Source organism: Notolepis coatsorum (assembly GCF_963971535.1).
Source record: "Notolepis coatsorum genome assembly, chromosome: 10".
Taxonomy (NCBI): Eukaryota; Metazoa; Chordata; class Actinopteri; order Aulopiformes; family Paralepididae; genus Notolepis; species Notolepis coatsorum.
In genome coordinates this window covers 18926242-18949280 of record NC_140174.1, presented here as the reverse complement: position 1 = coordinate 18949280, position 23039 = coordinate 18926242, and the positions used below count along the sequence as shown (strand labels likewise).

At 45.6% G+C, this 23039-nt stretch overlaps 1 protein-coding gene across 1 annotated transcript in view; it reads right to left on the bottom strand.

Moving 5' to 3' along the window:
* Positions 1 to 12459: 12459 nt before the first annotated feature.
* LOC311236077 (bifunctional UDP-N-acetylglucosamine 2-epimerase/N-acetylmannosamine kinase-like) overlaps positions 12460 to 23039 on the bottom strand; it is a 57889-nt gene continuing 47309 nt past the window's right edge. The window contains exons 11-17 of the mRNA XM_084323673.1: positions 22646 to 22733; positions 20794 to 21004; positions 17997 to 18126; positions 17641 to 17862; positions 17058 to 17240; positions 15626 to 15736; positions 12460 to 14283 (exon numbers count right to left, since the gene is read on the bottom strand). Coding sequence (XP_084179799.1) covers positions 14048 to 14283; positions 15626 to 15736; positions 17058 to 17240; positions 17641 to 17862; positions 17997 to 18126; positions 20794 to 21004; positions 22646 to 22733 — 1181 coding nt within the window. The 3' untranslated portion in view covers positions 12460 to 14047. The remainder of the gene's footprint in view (positions 14284 to 15625; positions 15737 to 17057; positions 17241 to 17640; positions 17863 to 17996; positions 18127 to 20793; positions 21005 to 22645; positions 22734 to 23039) is intronic.

Here is a 23039-nt window from a genome sequence, read left to right as displayed (position 1 = left end):
TTGAACTCAGATACTCTTTCAATATTAACTCCGTCTATACATAATGCCACATTGTCCTCCTTCTTTCGATTAGTAAATAATCATACATTTTGTTTTTTCCAAATTTAGGGATAACTTATTATACGCATACCCCTTTAAGACCCCTTTAAGACCCCTTTAAGCCTTGGCTGAGCGTCTCAAGTGATGGTTAAGACCCCTTTAAGAACCCTTTAAGACCCCTTTAAGACCCCTTTAAGACTCTTTAAGACCCCTTTAAGACCCCTTTAAGACTCTTTAAGACCCCTTTAAGACCCCTATAAGACTATTTAAGACCCCTTTAAGACCCTTTAAGACCACTTTAAGACCCCTTTAAACCTTGGCTGAGCGCCTCAAGTGGACATGCGGTTAAGATCCCCAGACTGATATGTGACGCTTCCTTCTGCTATTGTGAATATTGCCGTTCTTTGCTAGTCAAAGAATAGTTTCCTACTGTTGACTTACACACCTAGATACACACTTCATCACTACACCATGACACCTTCCAAAGTAGAAATCAGAATCTGGTGTATATTTTTCTATATGCTTGTATCTTTGTTGGCTATACTATGTTATTTGATACTATCTTGTCTAGCACAGTCTCTGGAGCGTAACAGTAAGAAGCATTTTGTATGAAAGTATTCTGTACTTCTGTATGACAACTATTAAAGAAACTTGAAACTTGTATATTACATTTTTGGTATTATTGTTATTCTTCTTCTTCTTCTTCTTCTTCTTCTTCTTCTTCTTCTTCTTCTTCTTCTTCTTCTTCTTCTTCTTCTTCTTCTTCTTCTTCTTCTTCTTCTTCTTCTTCTTCTTCTTCTTCTTCTTCTTCTTCTTCTTCTTCTTCTTCTTCTTCTTCTTCTTCTTCTTCTTCTTCTTCTTCTTCTTCTTCTTCTTCTTCTTCTTCTTCTTCTTCTTATTATATTATTATTATTATTATTATTATTATTATTATTATTATTATTATTATTATTATTATTACTATAAATAATAATACTGTTATTAGTATTACTGTTGTGAAGGGCCAGATTAAACCGAATATATATATTTATTATATATATATATTTAATTGTATTTGTATATTCTCTAATATTCCCTGATATCCCTTGTATATTCCTTGTACAATATGCATTGAATATCCATTCTAGCCTACTGAACATCCCATAATAGTCTCCATTCTACTATTGGTCGAGACCTTGGTGCCAGGCTGCCATACCCCTCAGACCCAGTTCAAACGTACCGCTCAACATGTACGAACAAGTCCTAGTTCCGCGTAGGAATCTGGCTACCGCACCACTAATGGGACTATTTGTTCATAGTGCGTATATATACTGCGCTACTAAAGTAGGACTTCCTTTTCAGTCCAGTTTCTTACCCTCCAATAGAGTCACAGACGTAAAGCCTCCCCGCGACGCCACGTGTGGGAGTAAGGCCAAGTTCGGCTTACCATCGGTATTGAGACATCGTGTATATTAATATTTGAATAGTCATATTTGGCACTATATCGTCGAGTTGGACGTAGTCTATTAAGCTAATAATAGTCTGTTAATATATAGTGCTTCGTGCGGTGAGAATACTACCGTAGTCAGTACCCCATCGTTTCGGGCAGAGAACTGGCTGCTTATCCAGGGTGGTTGACCCCACGTGAAGCTGCACCCGAGGAGCCCCAGAGCCGACGAGCGAGTGGACCTGTATACCGGATTATTCTACCGACGACAGCCCGCCTTCCCCGGCACGGATTATGCTTTGTATACGTTGATTATTCCATGGATAAAGACCCCCGACACTGCCGTGTGTTGGAACCCCCCCCCCCTGGAGAGGACGCAAGGTGAGGAGACGCTCTGCAAGACGAGGTCGCTTCACGTCTCTCCTCCGTGGACCGGAGGACGCCGGCCCACAAAGAGTCCACCTGCTTTCATCTGTGGTCCAAGGATCGCCGGCGCATTGAACGGCACTACAGTGGGTTCACCTGGGATACCCTTGGCCGGATGAGGCAGCCGGATTCTACCCCCCCCCCCCCCCCTTCCTACTCCTGTCGGCTTACAAGCGACCGGATTAACCCCCCCTAGTGTATCCAGTCTATAATCATTAAAGTACCATTGCTGTTATTCCTTAACTATTCCAGGTCGTATATGTACCACCTGCGCCTTCAGAGATTGGACATTCTCTATTGATATACCGACGAATACTCTTGCCATAAAAGTGCATACTAATTCCCATTCATAAATGTGATTGATTTGATTAAGTGCTTGCTCTACACACCATCGCTGTGTAGAAATAAAGACCTATTTCTAATTCGTACATTTGTGTTGGATCCGTTTCATCTACGTGACAGTGTTCATCATAATATATTTATGCCGAGTACTGGGTGGCCGAATATTAAGTACAAAGGTAGTGGTAGTAAGTATCATATCTAGTAATACAGTCAGGGAATTGTACCCCTCAGTTACAATTGGTCCTTCGAGCCGGATGGTAATTAGTGTAATATTAATATAGTATTATTAATATTGAAATGGCCTATGATGAACACTCCACGAAACGATCCTCCTAACCAACGCCCGCAGCGCGAACGACGGCTCCCTCAGTACTTAGAGGCTTACGCTGTCAGTCAACAACCTAGTCTTCTACTAACAGTAAACGCGGTAAAACTAGAAAGTAAAAGTATGTCTAACCCCAACGCCCAGACTACCCCGACCATAGAGGCCCCTACGGGTTCTAATGTAACTGACCAAGTTCACGGTGGGGACCAGTGGGAACCAGACATGACTTCACACCCCGCCAGTACTGAAGAAGTAGTCCCCGATGAGTCCCGGGAGGAATACAACGCTACCGAGACAGAACTCGGCACGGAAGAAGACGGGGAGAGCACCGTGGAGATAGAGCTCCAAGGCTCCGCAAGGAGTACCCCGAGGGAAGGCTCCCTTATACAACCGCCTTCTCCCAGCGAGGCAGAGAGGACCCTACAGCAGGCCTTCCTCATCAGCCTGAACGCCGCTGCTGAACGCGACCGACTGCAGATCCAGCAGCGGAGCGAAGAAGAGCATATACGTCTAGAAATAAGACGCATTCAGAGGGAAGAGAATGTGGCCCGAGACCGAGCAGACAGCCAGCGAGCAGCTGCTGGTGCTCTACGGGACGCAGAGCGCGACAGACAGCAAGCGCAACTAATAGAACAGCTGATCAGACGGACAACACCCTCTCCCTCCGCCAGAGGCTCCAGGAACTCGTCTAGACACACCTCCAGGGCGGCATCCCCTAGCCGAGTAAACAACCCTGAACTTGACCAACAGACGAGGTCTATACCCCCCACAGACCACCTCCCCCCACCGGTCCAAGCGAGACCTAGCAACCGGGAAGGAGCAGCATATCCTGTGGAGAGGCTAAACCAGAGACTACAAGCACTGGATGACCTAACTGAAGACGAAGAGGAAGAGGAGGAGAACCACGCCCGACGACAGCACAGTACTCTACCGGACCAGGAGGTCCGGTACAGCCCAGGCTATACTCCCGCGGAGCTGCGCTACAGACCCCCGACTCTATACACGGGTGAGCACGACGCACGACCCGCACCGAGGAACAGCACCTGGACAAGCGGGCCATGGTACACTGCCGGTACCAGCCCATACCAAGGAGCGGGAGGAGACTCGCCTAGGAGGCCTCTCCCCCAACGCTCGCCGATGTATCCACAGTCAGCGTCATACATTGGCACGCCTATGGTACCCGACTTCACCCAAGAGAACCGGGCCCAGTATACAGAACTCCGCATGTGTCTGGAGACCATGTTGGTGGATGTATCGGATGAACGCCACAAATACGCCATCCTACTGAAGCACTTAAAGGTACCCCGCGCACATAATATAGCGCGCGCTCGCCTACGCGACTTCCACCACCCCATACACAGCAGCGCTGGTAGCATTGGACCAGAGGTATGGGCGCATATGGGATTACGTGATCCAGGAGATCCGACACATCGACCGCTTACCCACAGCAATAGACAATCGAGCACTGGACGACCTGTCCATCAGAGTGCAGTCCCTGGTAGGGATGTTGGGAGCGCAGAGAGAGAAGGGGAGGCATGAACTTTACGCCAACTCAAATGTGGAAAGGATCTTGGAGAAGCTGCCGCCCGCTCGACAGGAGCGTTTTAGGCGACAGAGAGACCACGAGACCCGAATGGCCCCGAACCGAACCTCCTCGATCTAGCAGACTTCCTGGCGAGAGAAGTCAGCAGCCTACGGCTAGATACATTCGGACGGAGCACCCCTGGCTCCAGAGAAGGAACCAGACGACTAAATGATGGAAGAAGATCGGTGACTGTGATGCACCAATCGGAGTCAGTACCGAGCAGCAGGAGCCACAGTACCCCCTCCAGAACGGAGAAGTGGAAGATAGTGTGCCCCTACTGTGAGAAAGAACACTGGCTAGCGCAATGTGACTCCTTCCCCAAGCTGAACGCGGAGGAAGCAAGTCAATGGATAAAGTCCAACAAGCGCTGTTTTTGCTGTGCGCGCTCACACATGGCAGCCGAATGCCGCTTAAAGAAAAGGTGCACCAAGTGCGATGGAGCCCATCTGGACATACTTCACGACAGTACCAGACGGCGCCCTTCACCCGCACCATCCAGCAGCAAAGCGAGCGTCATGTACATCGATCCCGCCAGCAGCAGTGGAGCCCGAGTACTCCTAAAAGTAGTGCGTGTGACACTAAGCTACCAGAATAAAGTCCTGGACACTTACGCCGTCCTCGATGACGGGTCCGAGAAGACCCTTCTGCTCGCCTCCGCTGCGGCCCAGCTAGGGCTGCGGGGAAGCGAAACCCAAATGACAATTCGGACAATAAGACGAGATTTGAAGACGATAAAGGGCGAGAATGTCTCATTCTCTATCGCAGCAAGCGGCCAGCCTGAGCGACGGTACCAGATTACAGACGCTTTCACCAGCCAAGAAATAGGACTGTCGCGGTACACATACCCCGTCGCCAAGCTGATGGAGAAATATGCACATCTGCGCAAGTTACCGATCCCGCTCATAGACAATGCTATGCCGACCCTGTTGATAGGCTCCGACCATGCAGACCTCATTGTCCCGATAGACCGGGTTCATACCGGACCCCGAGGCTGTCCTGCAGCAGTCGAGACCCGTTTGGGATGGACTCTCCAAGGCCCGCTCGCCAAATCTCTCAACCGAAGTACAGCCACTATATGTCTCCACTCCCGAGTAACGGAGGGAGAAACCGCACTCCTGCAACACGTAGAGCGGCTATGGACCTTGGAACAAATGCCCTTTAAGAACGGAAAGAAAGACATTCGCTCTAAAGATGACATTTACGCCATTCACCTCCTCGAGACAGGGACCAAGAGAGTCCCGGTCAACGGCGTGTTGAGATACGCCACGCCACTCCTGCGGCGAGAAGGAATGCCTACTTTCCACGCCAAGACAGACGCCACAGAACGGTACCTGCTGAACACGGAGCGGCGCTTAGCCAAGAACCCCGCCCAAGAGAGTGTATACCGCGCTGAGATTGAGAAGCTCATCACAGCGGGACACGTCACAAAGATGGACATTAAAGAGGCTGACCAGACCACTGAATCGTGGTACGTGCCTCACCACAAGGTCCATCACAACGGTAAAGACCGCATAGTATTTAACTGCAGCTACCAGATCGGATCCCAAAATCTGAATAAAGAGTTACTGCCCGGTCCCACACTCGGCCCCTCCCTACTCGGCGTTCTACTCCGCTTCCGCCAGGAAAAGGTGGCCATCAGCGGGGACATTAAAGGAATGTTCCTGCAGGTGAGATTAGTAGAGGAGGACAAGCCCCTGTTACGGTTCCTATGGAGAGAGAAGCCAGGAGATGAGCACCCAGCCATCTACCAATGGGAAGTCCTCCCCTTCGGAACGACGTGCAGCCCCTGCTGTGCTACATTTGCACTACAGAAACATGTAGCAGAGGACCCAGCAGCGGACGAAGAGGTCCGACACAGCGTAAAGAACAGCTTCTACGTAGACAACTGTCTACAAAGCCTTTCAACCCAGGAAGAAGCCGAGGCTCTCCTGATTAAACTCCGCGCCTCATTGATCAAAGGCGGCTTTGATCTCAGGCAGTGGGCCAGCAGCGATCCGCAAGTACTGCGCAGCCTCTCCTCCGAGGACAAGGCAGCCAGCAGCGAGACCTGGATAGCTACAATCCCGGGAGAAGCCCAGGAGATGACCCTGGGATTGGTGTGGCGATTCAAAACAGATTCGCTTCACTACAGACACAAGCCCCTGACTACGGAGCAGGGAAGGCCGGCGGCGGCGCCGACCACCAGACGGAGTGTGTACACAACACTCGCCCGACAATATGACCCGCTAGGATGTATTCTACCGTACACCACCAGGGCAAAAATGATTGTACGAGCATTGTGGGACAAGGACCAGGGCTGGGACGACCCCATTCCCACACACCTAGCATCCACCTGGAGAGAGTGGGAGATGGAGCTCCACTCACTCCCAGGCGTTAATATGCGCCGAAGCTACTTCCCACCCACGGTGAGGCCAGAGACATGTAAAATGGACTTACACGTCTTCAGTGACGCCTCAGAGGTCGCATACGGATCAGTAGCCTACTTGCGGGCCCAAGAAAAGGGGGGAGAGATCTACACAGCATTTGTCCTCGCCCGCTCGAGAATAGCCCCACGCAAGCAACAATCTATCCCACGTCTAGAGCTCTGCGCAGCCCTAGCCGGAGCGCACCTAGCCACGCTCATCCAACGTGAGCTCACAATACCGGTGTCTAGAACAATCCTGTGGTCAGATTCCACGACAGTACTCGCCTGGATCAAATCGGACTCATGCAAGTACAAAGTCTTCGTGGGAGTCAGAGTCACCGAGATTCAAGACTTAACCGAAGAGTTAACCGGAGAAACAGAGTGGCGCTACGTTGATACAAAACAGAACCCAGCTGACGTCATCACCCGGGGGATGCCCCTGGATGACCTCACCCGTCGCAATGTCTACAGTGACGGCCCCGCATTCCTAAGACTCCCGGAAGGACAGTGGCCCATGCCTATCCCGAGGGAAGCAAGTCCAGAGGAGGTGGAAAATAAGAAGTCTGTGTTCTGTGGATTGAGCACCGTAGCCTCCACCGACCCTAACATAGACGATTGCACGTCCATAGAGAGTGCACAACAAAGAACATTCCTGCGGTACCACCCGGAGTGCAAGTCCCCCGCTGATATGTCAGCAGCTAACTACGAGGAAGCAGAATTGCTTCTACTGCAGCGAGCCCAGAGAGACTCGTTCCCCGATGAATTGGCCTGTCTACAGGGAGGAAAGCCCGTCCCATCCGACAGCAGATTAATTCATCTGGCCCCCGAGAGCGACGCTCATACCCTCATCAGAGTGGGTGGTCGCCTACGCAGAGCCCCCAATCTACCGGATGACATTAAATACCCGATCGTATTGAACAGCCGACACAAGGTCACAGAGCTGATTATAAAGAAATACGATGAGGATGTACATCACGCAGGAGCAGAAAGAGTCTTCGCGGAAATCAGACGTCGTTACTGGATCCTACAAGGAAGAGAGGCGGTACGACGCTTCCAGCGAACATGTCTAGACTGCCGCAAGTGGCGCGCGCAGCCCAGCATACCAAGGATGGCTGACCTTCCTCCATGTCGCCTCCGAATCGGTGACAAGCCATTCCACTCAACGGGTATGGACTGCTTTGGCCCGCTGCACATAAAGAAAGGAAGAGGAACCGAGAAGCGGTGGGGTATTGTATTCAAATGCATGACCACCAGAGCGATACACATCGAGCTTCTCCCGACCATGAGCACAGACTCATTCCTTATGGCCTTCCGTAGATTCACATCACGGAAAGGAAGACCGTCTACCCTATTGTCCGATCATGGGACAAACTTCAAAGGCGGCGAAAGAGAGCTGAGAGAGAGCTTCCAAGCTATGGGCCCAGAACTTAAGACCCACCTCGCTCCAGCACAGGTTGATTTCCAATTCAACCCCCCAAACGCACCCCACTTCGGTGGCACTTGGGAACGAGAAGTGCGCTCCATAAAGACAGCCCTGTACGCAGTACTTGGGGCCCAGACTGTGGCGGAAGAAGTCCTAATGACAGTCCTCACGGAGATTGAGGGAGTACTTAACTCGAAGCCCCTCGGATATGTCTCCAGTGATGTGGCGGATATCGACCCAGTTACCCCCAACACACTCCTGATGGGGCGGCTAGATCCTGCATTACCCCAGACAATGTACCGGCCTGAAGAAGCGAACGGCCGACGAATGTGGAGGTACAGCCAAGTATTAGCCAACAAGTTTTGGAGCAGTTTCCTACTGCACTACCTACCGTCTCTACAGACCCGCCAGAAGTGGGTAAAGGAGAGAGACAATTTGACAGAAGGAACAGTCGTCATGATTATTGATCAATCACTGCCCAGAGCTATGTGGCCGGCCGGCCGCGTAAGCAAAGTGATCACCGGTGCCGACGGCAAGGTCCGAGCAGCTGAAGTGCTCGTCCAGGGTCGCACTTACACCCGTCCCGTGGCGAGGCTCATAGAACTGCCCCGACTCCCAGACACAATCGATGATGACCATGACCCTATAACCCTATGACTTGGTGAAGTTGACTGACCCCTACAGCAAACCCTTATGTGTAAATAGACAACGCGATTAATCTGTCTCTGTTTAACTGATTAGGTCTGGGACCAATCAGGGGGTGGCTGTTGTGAAGGGCCAGATTAAACCGAATATATATATTTATTTATATATATATATTTAATTGTATTTGTATATTCTCTAATATTCCCTGATATCCCTTGTATATTCCTTGTACAATATGCATTGAATATCCATTCTAGCCTACTGAACATCCCATAATAGTCTCCATTCTACTATTGGTCGAGACCTTGGTGCCAGGCTGCCATACCCCTCAGACCCAGTTCAAACGTACCGCTCCACATGTACGAACAAGTCCTAGTTCCGCGTAGGAATCTGACTACCGCACCACTAATGGGACTATTTGTTCATAGTGCGTATATATACTGCGCTACTAAAGTAGGACTTTCTTTTCAGTCCAGTTTCTTACCCTCCAATAGAGTCACAGACGTAAAGCCTCCCCGCGACGCCACGTGTGGGAGTAAGGCCAAGTTCGCCTACCATCGGTATTGAGACATCGTGTATATTAATATTTGAATAGTCATATTTGGCACTATATCGTCGAGTTGGACGTAGTCTATTAAGCTAATAATAGTCTGTTAATATATAGTGCTTCGTGCGGTGAGAATACTACCGTAGTCAGTACCCCATCGTTTCGGGCAGAGAACTGGCTGCTTATCCAGGGTGGTTGACCCCACGTGAAGCTGCACCCGAGGAGCCCCAGAGCCGACGAGCGAGTGGACCTGTATACCGGATTATTCTGCCGACGACAGCCCGCCTTCCCAGGCACGGATTATGCTTTGTATACTTTGATTATTCCATGGATAAAGACCCCCGACACTGCCGTGTGTTGGAACCCCCCCCCCTGGAGAGGACGCAAGGTGAGGAGACGCTCTGCAAGACGAGGTCGCTTCACGTCTCTCCTCCGTGGACCGGATGACGCCGGCCCACAAAGAGTCCACCTGCTTTCATCTGTGGTCCAAGGATCGCCGGCGCATTGAACGGCACTACAGTGGGTTCACCTGGGATACCCTTGGCCGGATGAGGCAGCCGGATTCTACCCCCCCCCCCCCCCTTCCTACTCCTGTCGGCTTACAAGCGACCGGATTAACCCCCCCTAGCGTATCCAGTATATAATCATTAAAGTATCATTGCTGTTATTCCTTAAACTATTCCAGGTCGTATATGTACCCCCTGCGCCTTCAGAGATTGGACATTCTCTATTGATATACCGACGAATACTCTTGCCATAAAAGTGCATACTAATTTCCATTCATAAATGTGATTGATTTGATTAAGTGCTTGCTCTACACACCATCGCTGTGTAGAAATAAAGACCTATTTCTAATTCGTACATTTGTGTTGGATCCGTTTCATCTACGTGACAGTGTTCATCATAATATATTTATGCCGTGTACTGGGTGGCCGAATATTAAGTACAAAGGTAGTGGTAGTAAGTATCATATCTAGTAATACAGTCAGGGAATTGTACCCCTCAGTTACAATTATGTTGTCATCTTTGACGGTGAATAACACCATGCTAAAATTTACCAGACATGAAAAATCATTCAGCACCTTCTTGAGATCACGTGTACAAAATAATCGAAGTAAATTAATAACGGGAAGATGCTTAAAACAGATACATTGTAATTTCTTTCACTTTGCTCATTTCACTTCACAAGACAGAATATTTTGTATATTTCTACGTAGTCTTATCAGCAGATCAATATAAAAACTGAGCCCAAAAGGAATTGAGGAGAAGATAGAAATAATAGTGTGGCGGAATAATAACCACCCCCCACCGCCACCCCATTACCCTCCCCCATCCATTCATCGTTTACCTTCAACCCCCCTCCCACGTGTGATCCCACCACACACCCCCCTATTGTCCTCCAAATACCCAAGTTTCTGTCTACCCTTCCCCATCCACCCACCTATCGTCTATGCCCCCCTACCCCCCCCCCCCCCCCCCCCCTTCCCCTCTGATTCACCCTAGCCTCATCCCTAAATTGAGTCACCTTATGATTTAAAGCCACTGGAAACCCTAATCCACAATAGCGTATTAGAAATGAGTTTAAATCCAAATTAAATATTGTCAGTTTTTGTAAACTCTCCTGATTGGGTGTGAATTGGGCGTGGGGTGTGAATTGGGCGTGGTTATGCTCCAACATCCATTACCAAAATTATGCAATTAATTAATTAATTAATGTTTTTAAATGGAAAATAAAATGGCATTTGTGCTGAAAGGGAACTGATCTGATCACGCCCCCAAGACTATCCTGCAAAAAAGTCTGGGCAGCAAAATTAGCCGTTTTTGAGCTGTGTTTTATAATAGTTATAAACATCTTTCTTTATTGAAATGTTGGTGGATGCTTAATATAACATTTGATATGGTATATACATTTGACTTTTTAGGCCAGTTTACAGAGGCTTTAAGTTTAGACAACTACACTGTATACAATAAAGGCAATTCTGGTATGAAGGTGGCCTGCTTGTTTGCTTTGCTTAAAACCAACTGCAAGGCTGGGCACAATGGAATAGTTGAATAGAGCTGTAGCTTTACCAACCGGTTTAATGCTACAACTACAGTATGTGGTGTGCTGTTGTTGCACGTAAAATAATGTTATCCTCCTCCACACACTATTTTCTAAAATATTTTTTAAAGCAAAGCCCATCGTTCAATCATAATACAGGGTTCCTACAATATTCCATAACTTTTCTGTGATTATTCTATTATGTGACAATTAGTGCAATTTCCATGACCAGTATTTGTCATTCATCAGTGTCTATGTTCAGTTGTGAGATTTTATTGTTGAAGGGCTGATTTGACGTCCCAGGCTTTATTTTGGCCAACAATAACATACTTGGGATTAACCCTATCGGCGGAGCTAATGATGCTAATGGTGGAGCATCGCCGTCGGTTGTGTGATAGTAAAGGGCTAACCTTCTGTATTGTCACAGTGAAAGGGTTAACCGGCTGTCGTGTGGCAGTGAAAGGGTTAATCAGGAAATACTAGTTGGGTTATTATTCCATCAAAGATCACTAGACCTACAGTAACAGCAGCCAAGGAAAACCGGCGGGGTGAAAAAGTACATTTCCAAAACCTTTTGAATGAATGAAAGATTTAAATTTTTGAACAAGTATAAAAACAAAAATATAAAACATTTTGAACATGTTGCGTTTTCTTTTCAAGCCTAGAAAACACAATTTTCCAGGTTCTACAGCTTTTTACTGGCTAAATACATTTTTAAGATGAAGACACCTTTAAAAAGGTATACAGTTATTCTTTCAGTCACTGATCTGAAACAGTGAAAGTCAGTTGTTGGGATGAAAAGGGAGGTTTGTAAGGAGGCCAAGCAGAGGGCCAGCTTAGCAGTCATATCATATCTGGTGTCTTAGACTTTGGGCTCTGCCATAATTCAATATGATCATTTATTGTATCTGTATCATATTGTGATGAAATTACGATATTATAATATCGTTGCACACAATTCAAGTAATCTAAATCTAAACACATCAATTTTGTATAGCGCTTTTCCGAATGCTCAAAGACACTTTACAGAAAACTACAAAATAAACAATAGTTTTAGTATAAAAAATGAAAATAAAAAAATTATATAAAAGGTGAGAGGGGAAGGAGTTCAAGGCTTGAAGGCAAGGGTAAAAAGGTGGGTTTTTAGGGCTTTTTTTAAATGATGAGAGGGTGTCTGCATGACGGATATGGTTGGGCAGGGCGTTCCAGAGGGTGGGGGCAGCTTAGTCCTGATGGATCTCAAAATGAGATGTGCATTATTTGAGTTTTGGTTTCAAATCATCTTTATTAACAAACAGGGTCCACAGAGTAAAAAAACACACAAACACAATCAACAAATTACATCACAATACATAAACCAATAGCAGCTCTACAACAGGGCACTGTACCAATACTTCCAGATACAGGACTGGAACTTGATGTCACTGTGACTATAGGTTGAGTCGGCAACAGGATGATCCGGTTCTGAGACACATTCAGATGATTCAGGTTTGATATCACACCCGACAATATCATGCAATTCAATGCGACAAACCGCAATTGGATTGTTTATCTTGTGATTTTGCATACTGTTCACGTATCGTGATAAAGATCGATATCGTAAAACCTCCGGAACATTATGGTGATGTGAAAAAGAGAGACTGGTAGCGAGGGCTGCGCCGTCTTAGACGAGTAGTCAGTCCATTTGGTCTTAGTTGACCAAGACTTTGTTAGTCGATGTTTTCTATGCTGAATAAGTTATTAACTTATATAATATGTTATTAAAATATATGGATAACACATATATATATAAACTATAGTAACTATAGTAATTTCTCTTGGTGGTATTATTTAGCACCATGCCAGGACTGTGATGTTGGTGCTTGTAAGGGCGGTCCATGATTGTAGTCCTTGCAGTCCTTAGAAAGTTAGCCACGGTTGTCGCTGTACAGATCCTTCTATAATACTATAATCAGGCGATTTACAAGCAACCCCAAGTAAAGCAGGGTCCAGGTTGGATCTGATGCCCCTGATGCCTTGATTTGATTTTGATTTAAAATCTTTATTTCGAACATGTAAATGAATACAAACAAAATAAATAACTAAACAAAAGCAAAACATAACTCAATTTACATGTTCGAAAAGGAGTAGGAAGAAGTATACACTTATTTAATCCTACCCCTTTTCCACTACTCAAATGAGTGTACTAATTTAAAACATTTCAAAACAAATATATATGCAAAAAAGAAAAAAAACGATATATGTAAAACATGAAAGAAATAAAATTGAAATGTAAACACCCGTGAATATCAAGTCCCTTCCTCATCCCTGTACCTCGTGAGCATCATTTCCTTATAAATCAGTTTGAATTGTCTCATATTTGGACATTGCTTTAGCACCACATTCAGACTGTTCCACAGTTTCACTCCACATATTGAGATGCAGTGTCTTCTCATGGTAGTGCGTACATTAAGAACCTTTAAATTGAGTTCTCCCCTCAGATTATAACCCCCCTCCCTATCAAAGAACAGTTCTTGAATGTTTCCTGGAAGAACATGACCTTTTGCTTTATACATTAATTGTGCCGTTTTTAATTTCCACAAGATCATTTAACTTGAATGTTTTTTACTTTAAAAATAATAATGTTTGTGTGATCACGATAACCTGCAATGTGAACTATCCTTATGGCCCTTTTTTGGAGTCTTGATAGAAGGCGTAGTCCTCTGTGGATGGTTGACCATATTCCTAAATCTCTATCCTAGTAGGATCATCTAGCACCATTACTTGTATTGGGGTGGAAGATGGGGCCCTCTGGGTGCAGTTGGTTTCTGCGGTTCTTAAATATCAAGACATAGTTGTACTTCTTTAATATATTCTCCTAGTAGTGTAGTTCAACACCATGCTAGCCGCTCCTAGTAAGGCAGGTTCCTCCAGCTCTGATGCGACGACCTTGATGCCCTGGGTGGAGGAGAGGGCCCTCTGTGAGATGACGTGTTGGACTGGGGCCAGGTAGTAGGAGGCCAGGACACCAGATAAGATCACCAGGGAGGGGTTGATCATGTGGAGGATGTTGACGATGCCCACGCCCAGCGCTGTGGAGGCTGGGGAGAGAGGAAATGGAGAAAACATTGAGACATATAAAAAATAAATAAAGAAGCACCTCATAGACCTAGGATTTATTGATTGAATTATTTCACCTCACCACACATCATCTCACCTCATTTCACCTCACCTCATCTCACCTCACCTCACTCTTTATGTATTGCATGTTTTTTTTTCATCTGGCTGCCACAAGAATTCCCCTTTATGGATAAGTTGAAGTGAAATGATTGATAACCAGGGAGCCAGGAATGTGCTCATGACTCAGGGGCAACGTTGAAATATACAAATTCTATTTAAATTTTTTAATTAATTCCGTCAGGTCTAGTGTATAAAAAAGTGGAGGGTATGCGTGTTAGTTGCTTTGGGTAAAACCTCAGCTGTAAAAAAGATTTTGACCACACTGGCAGAGGTGCGCACACATGCATATACAATTATGTGTTATGAACAGGGGTGTAAAGTACTTGAGTAATTGTACTTCGTTACAGTACTGTTTTTTGGGGATTTGTACTTTACTCGAGTATTATTAGGTTTGTTTACTTGTACTTTTACTCAATTACATTTCAGAGAAAAAAAACACACTTTTACTCCTTACATTTAAAATGCAGACCTACAAAGTACAAATCTTGCAGGTCCAACCATTTTAATTAGTATATTTGTTTCTCTGGCCGAACTAACGTAAACGTTATTAATCCTGCAGCCGCACTTTATTTAAAAACAGCCAATCAAATCCCCATCAATGGAAAATAAACCCGCCCACACCCATGCTGATTGGTCCTTGTGCAAGTAAGTACCCATACTTTCACTTAAATATAATTTCTGGGTACTTTTTACACCCCTGATGAAATCTGACCTGTAAAGAACACCCTCACCCTGTGAGTGAGTGCCTGAGTGAGTGAGTGAGTGAGTGAGTGAGTGAGTGAGTGAGTGAGTGAGTGAGTGAGTGAGTGAGTGAGTGAGTGAGTGAGTGAGTGAGTGAGTGAGTGCCTGAGTGAGTGCCTGAGTGAGTGCCTGAGTGAGTGAGTGAGTGAGTGAGTGAGTGAGTGAGTGAGTGAGTGCCTGAGTGAGTGCCTGAGTGAGTGCCTGAGTGAGTGAGTGAGTGAGTGAGTGAGTGAGTGAGTGAGTGAGTGAGTGAGTGAGTGAGTGAGTGAGTGAGTGAGTGAGTGAGTGAGTGAGTGCCTGAGTGAGTGAGTGAGTGAGTGCCTGAGTGAGTGAGTGAGTGAGTGAGTGAGTGCGTGCGTGAGTGAGTGAGTGCCTGAGTGAGTGAGTGAGTGAGTGAGTGAGTGAGTGAGTGAGTGCGTGCGTGCGTGCGTGAGTGAGTGCGTGTGTGTGTTGGAGCCTGACCGGTGTGGAGAGCCGCCTCAGCCTTGGCGTTCCCCATCCTGGCGGCCCTGATGAGATGAACAGCTGTGACCGGCTCCTTCATGTCCATCCCCTCCACCTTCAGCAGGTCCTCTGGAACACACAACACACAGGTGCGGTTTCACACATCAACTCACAGATGGCTTCATATCTATTCCATTTAGGGCTGCACGATTAACCGAAAAAAAAATTCGATTCATAGACCTATGCGATCTCATTTTAAAATTATGACGACTATTTTTTTTGTATCCACTTTTTCTCCCCATTTTCAATTTTTCTCCCATCCCAATTTCGTATGTCCAATTCTTCCTTCCCCTGGCTTGAACGTTGCTAGACTATGCCTCCCACTGGTCGGCTGTAGTGAGGATAGAAACCTTGCATCACGTGTCCCCTTCGGTACACGAGGAGGCAGCCTGTCGCATCTTTTCACCGCAGCAGCTCGAACTCAGTGGCAAGGAGTAACGCGTGGGAGGCTCACGCTGCCCCCGATACTTCCTGTTTCCACCGCACCGGCGTCACCCAACCGACCTGTAGGAGTCGCTGTCCACAACGTCAAATCCCCACTCACCGGCTTTCCCACCCTCTAACACTGCCAATTGTGGTAGTATGAACGACCGGCCAAGCCGGTAGCAACGCCGAGAGCTGGGCTCGATACCAGCATATCCTGCGTTAGTGGCGAGCGCCTTGCCCACTGCGCCACTCAGCCGCCAAATTATGACGATTTTTAACTTTCTTTTTTACTTATTTATATATTTTTTTACTTTTTACTTAACTTTTTTCAATGATGACGAAAAATAAGAATTGTGTGAGAGAATCGTGATCTCAATTCTTAGAGAGAAAAATCGTGATTCACATTTTAGCAAGAATCGTGCAGCCCTAATTCAAATCAGCGTCAATAAGTCCTATTTTACAATTCCATGTCTTCTGATGCTTATCAATAGATTTTACAACCACTAAAACGGTCCCAATTTGGCGATTTACAAAAGGTAATTTCAATACGGCTTCTATTGTTTTCCCTGAGAGCGAGGGGCACAGCAAGTCAAGTCAAGTCAAGAGTTTTATTTGTCACGGCATACAAGTATACTATGAAATGCGGGTGGTCTTGCCCGCAACGATGTGCAATACAGTAGTAACAACATATAATAGAATCCAATAAAACACCATTGTGCAATAAACAAGTAACATAGTAGGGCATATCGGTATTTGTACATAAATTATTTACAGAGCATGGAGGACATGCTAGGTCCTTTGGTAGTGCAATACACTGTTACTGTTACTATACTATTTTTAAAGTGACCTTTCCTTAGTGGCCAATATGTGCTCCGTTCATGTAGTAACGTCATATTGGTGATCTATTGAGATCGATGCACATGCTATGCTGAGATATAAACACACACACCCCCCTCTCTCTCACCATCGTGTAGTCTCTTGGCTTCTCGCTGCAGGGCCATCCCAGATGCGAAGGCCTCGATACAGCCTCTGCTGCCACACATACACTCTGGACCGTCCAGGGAGACCATGATATGGCCCAGCTCAGCCGCACAGAAGGTGCTGCCATGTACCAGCTCATGATGCTGGATGATACCACCTCCGATACCTTGAGAGAGAGAGAGACACACACACACACACACACACACACACACACACACACACACACACACACACACACACACACACACACACACACACACACACACACACACACACACACACACACACACACACACACACACACACACACACACACACACACACACACACACACACACACACACACACACACACACACACACACATCAAAGGGATGTGATCAGAGGACATATCCAAAAAACAAGACCCAACATGAGGAAGGCAAGAAAGCAAGAAAGAATTGTGTTAAAAATGAGCGCAAAAAAAGCGCTAAAAACATGCTCAGATCTGACAGCTGTCGGGATTGGAATGCAGCAGATGAATCACCTAAAAGACAACATCCCTGATAAGCAGGTGTGAGGCCTCACCTGTGCCGGTGATGATGGTAACGAAGTTCTCCACTCCCTTGCCGTGGCCAAACTTCCTCTCTGCCAGCGCCGCGCAGTTGCCGTCGTTGTCCACCCAGACAGGCAGGTGCAGGGCGTCGGAGATGGGTGTCCGCAAGTCCACAGACGACCACTCCTGGATCAGCTTGGTGGAGTCGAGGACCACCCCTTCCTGTGGGTTCACTCTGCCACCTGTGGAAACTCCTAGTGGAGAGAGAGAGAGAGTTAGTGTGAGAGAGTGAGGTAATGTAACTCACTCCCTGTGTGTGTGTGTCTCTCTCTCTCTCTCTCTCTCCCTCTCTCCCTCTCTCTCTCTCTCTGTGTGTAAAGTAACATACCCACTCCCAGTATCCTGCAGTTCAGGCGGACAGCGTCCATCATGGCATCAGTACACATCTTGAGGGTGAGGTGTATCCTGGACTCATAGGTCTTGGGGTTGGGCTGGGTATACTTCTTCACTATCTTACCCTGGAGGGGAGGAGGCAGAGAGAGAGAGAGAGAGATTTGTAATGATGTTATCTTCAACTCTAACCCATTCAAATTAATGTAGAACATATTTGTAAAAATGTAGTTCTAAAACGTGTTTCGTCCCTTATCTGAAGATGTGTTGGGACGGTCAATGTACTGTACCCTCTAAGGCAGGGGTTCCCAAACTTTTCAGGCCGCGACCCCCAAATAACGGTGTCAGAGAGCCGCGACCCCCACTATTATAGGAGGTTTAAAAAAAATAAAAAAAGGGCTTTTAACCAGGGCTGGACTGGGGAAATCATTCAGGCCAGGAAATATAGTGCAAAATATAGCCCCAGTCAGGCCACTTTTTAAGCAGGGGGTCTGGGGGTCCCCCACCAGGAAGTTTTTTGTTACAAAGACTTCATTTCCTGCATTCTGGTGCAGGAATTCTTTTATTTGTACCCTTTAAATGCCAGTGTTTGTGATGGCATCACAAATTATTGTTAAACAGGCTAGCATATGTATGATTAGCAACAACACAGATTTTTATGGATTTTCAGTTTTTTTGTAATTGATAAAAAATACAATCTTATTCAACTTCAGCCCTGATCATAACACCACATATTCATTTTATAATTCTAACCCTTTAAATGCCAGTGTGTGTGATGGCATATATTTGCAATATATCAAATGCAAAGTCGATTTTTCTGGGGGGGATTATTACAGGCTAGCATGTGTCAATGATTAGCAGTTTTTTGTAAGGGTCCCGCCTCCACCAATCACATGCGGCTCCCTTGTGTGTGTGTGAGAGCAAGAGAGAGAGAGAGAGAGAGAGAGAGAGAGAGATAGTTCTCCAACTTGTGTGAGTTGCAGTGATCTCCTGGTTGTTCCCCACCTAGGTTATCCAACTATTGCGCTGGTGCAACTAGAAACACTGGCCTGGCCTGCTTCTAAGTTCAGTGGCTTGACTGCATAAAAAATTTAAAGAAATTGGATTTTGGCTCGCGACTCAACTGGGGGTCGCGACCCCGACTTTGGGAACCCCTGCTCTAAGGAGCAGCCTGACAGATCCAATGCCAATTGCCATGGTCAAAGCTTTTACATACTATAGCAACGGGGTGCTATGTAAATATGTATCCATATTTGGTTAGGATTTGTATCAAATTATTAAGCAGTATGCAACCCTTCCTGAATGTCTCTGTGTTCTTTCTCCAGATGTTATGCAGACTTATTATTAGAGCCTGACTGATAGATATTTGGGGCCGATGCGGATACCGATATTTGGGAGTAAAATAATTCCAATATCGATATATCGGCCGATGTTAGCTTTAGCTAGGATCCCACAAATTTTATCAATGAGTTGTGACATATTTTACAGTTGAACAAACTTTACTGTAAATATGAAAAAGAAAAGAAAATGAATATATATATACATACAGTATATATGCATGTATGTGTGCGTGTGTGCATGTATGTATGCATGTATGTATGTATGTATGTATGTATGTATGTATGTATGTATGTATGTATGTATGTATGTATGTAGTATGTGTATATTACTTGTAAAAATACCTATGTGTACTGCATGCAAAATAACTGCCTGGTTTGGTCCTAATTCTGGATGTGACTAGCATGAATTAGCCTGTAAAGAGGAGTCTTGTGCAGGGACGTGCACAGGACTTTAGAGGGGCAGGTGCTCAAAGGCTGAAAAGGGCACTACACTTGTGTGTATATATTAACCGAGAGCGCGTGTAGCGCGCGAGCACGATTTTTAAGGGCCCTTTTCCGGCGGAGGGCCCCCTTTTTATGCTTTTTTGGGGGGTTTTGGTGATCAAATATTGAATATTGAACTATAATAATCAGTGCAGGAGCTCACTTATCCTTGAAAGACACTTTTATCACTGACTTAAAAGGCCCATACATCTCCATAAATGTCCAGGGGGGAGGGAATAAGTGCCCTACAGCCCCAAGAAGTGCTGTATATTCTGTATTGTTTAATATAAATGCATTTTTTATTCCAATCCCGATTTGTATTTGAGATTCCCAAATCCCATCGGACTTGACTTCTTCGTGTCCCTCAGTGAGTGTAATACCAGCATTCAACTGTATGCGCCACAGCGGTTTCTATCATCATCATCATCATCACCACCCACGCTATGCATAAAATATATAGGTCCGCGGAGGAGGCCGTGCAAACTGCAATGGAATATGGGGCATCTCTCTCTCTGTCCCTAATATTTTGATTATATCCTGACATTTTTCAGTTGGAAGGGCAGTCTATATGCGTAACGGTCAAATTTTTTTTTTTTTTTTTTTTTTTTTCAAAAAGGGCACTTTTTTGATGAGGCTCAAAAAGGCAGGTGCTCAGGCACCCCTTGGCCTCTATGTGTGCACGTGCCTGGTCTTGTGGTTCATTCAGGTATCTTGAGTTGAGAAGTTTTCTACCTTTCTACCAGTATCTTTACACTAGCTTAGAGAATGAGCCCGATAGAACACTTTAAAGATGGCTAATCAACACGGGATATTGGTAACATACCAACAATACCGATATATCGGTGATATGCTAACATTGGCCGGCTGATATATCGGTCGGGCTCTCTAGTTATTATATGGTTCAATTCATGCAAATGAATGTACCGTGTGCAAAACAGTGTGTGCTTTGGCTTCATCTGTACGGAGCCTTACCTTCATACAGATGATAGCGACACGGAGGTTGGTGCCCCCTAAGTCTACAGCTAGGGCACTTTGGGTCTCCAGGATGTGGTCTATGTCCTGGGAGAAGGATTCTTTGACTAGTGGGAAGCAGAAGGTCTTCTGGAGTGGCTCCTCCAAGTCGATGGTCCGCAGGAACTTCAGAATACGAGGTACAGCATTGCCGTCACCGTAGATCTTAGAACTTAGGGCAGGGAGGGACAAAGAAACGGAGAGCTGACATTACAAATGATGCAACAGCATCCTTCACTAAGCCATCGTCAGCTTAGCTCCAATTTCCCACAATATTACGCTCACCTTGTTCCGATGGCGTGTTTAGGTAGCAGGGGTGTGGTGAATTATAGACAAAAATCAACATGCTTGCAAAATTGTGATTTCAATAGTTGTTTCTGAGATACTGTGTTTAACTAATGGAATTACTGCCAAACTAATTACTGGATTTTGCTGCCAAAAATGTCCAATGTCTGAATAAAATAAATGTTAAAAACATTCTGATATTGATATATCAGCCGATATTCGCACAGATCTTTTACAAGGATCCCATGCAGTTATCAAAGAGTTGTGACAAAGATATGTACTGGAGGAGGGATATTTTACAGTTGAACAAACATACAATATGCATTTGAAGGGCATACATGCATGTCATGTCACACCGTTCAGCAGTGAAATAACGTTAGAAACTGGACGGAGGCAAACCAAGTGCCAATCCCAGTAGAAGACAGAAGGAGCAACATTGTTACAATCCTGTACCGTGGAGCAGGTCTTTGTTTGTTTCAACAATCATATTAAAGCAAATAAAGCAGATGTGTCTACATTCAGTAATGACTCGTCTAGCTCTATGCTTCTGCTAGCAGTATATCAAGATTCATATAACAATATCTAATGTTAGTCTTACCAACAATGTTGCTAGCCGATTGTGAAACACATTTAACCATATTCACCACCAGTAGCTAGGTAACTACAGTATAGGCAAGCTAATCTATCATTGGACACTCAAGGGAGGGGTTTAGTGAAGGGTGAAATTCTGCACTGTGAATGTCTTATAGCGTACAACCAATAAATAACCAAGTGAAGTTGTAATTGTTGTGCATTAGGCATGCAAGAATCGGCAACCATATAAGTAGCTTTGCCCTGCTAGCAAGGGGCTCTAGAAATGGCAATGTTGGTCAGTCACTCGGTTTTGTCAACCTCTTTGGTCAAGTGGTAAGCTTGCAGCCTGCCTTGTCCTCTGACCACCACAGGATGGCGATAAAGTAACACACAAGAACCAAGAGATACACAGATATAAAAAATAAATATCGGCCCATCCACCACTACAACTGACCAAAACGTTTGGGTCAATATCCTGTCAATCACTCGATAGGCCATTCTGTTTGGAGTTGCTTGGTCTGATGTAGGGGTGCCACGGTGATGTGGAATTTCCTATGACTAATAAACTCGTGACGGTATTACTGGTGACACTGGACATTTTACAAAATTACGCTCAATATCTGTAGAGCGTTTACTTTGATCTTTAGCATTATACGGCTACATTGATCCGCTGTGTCTGTCCATCTAAATCTGTTTTTAATTCACTTTCAATGACTAGTATCCATTTGTTGGACATACAGACATAAAAAAAAATTATTTCAGCATGAACATTTTCTAATTCAAAGATATTGAATTTATCTGCAATCAGGTTCAATTAAAAAGTGAGAGGGGGGAGAGAGAGAGAGAGAGAGAGAGAGAGAGAGGGGGGGGGGGGTTACAGAGAAATAGATACACAAAATCACTGTGTGAAAGTAGAAAAGAGACGAGCACAAAGAGAGGTGTATAGCTATCTCACCAGGGATATCTTTTTCCAAACTGCAACTCCAGAGCTTTGTAGACCTTATCCTGAGTGTCTGCGTCTCTTACATGGAGGACATTCTCACCTGGCAGAGAGAGAGAGAGAGAGAGAGAGAGAGAGAGAGAGAGAGAGACAGAAAGAAAGAGAGACAGAGGCCATGTCTGAAACATACTCTACACAATAAGTGCCATGGGGAAAGAAAACGTCTGAATACTGAATTGAGCTTTGAATACCCGGATAGTTCAGAACTTCAGACCAGCCCTAGCAGCTATATGCAGCATCTAACTTGGTTGGGCCTTGCATAATTTTTGATGAATAGAAAAAAGTAGGGATGTCCGATATTATCGGCCTACCGATATTATCGGCCGATATTGGCCTAAAAATGTGATAT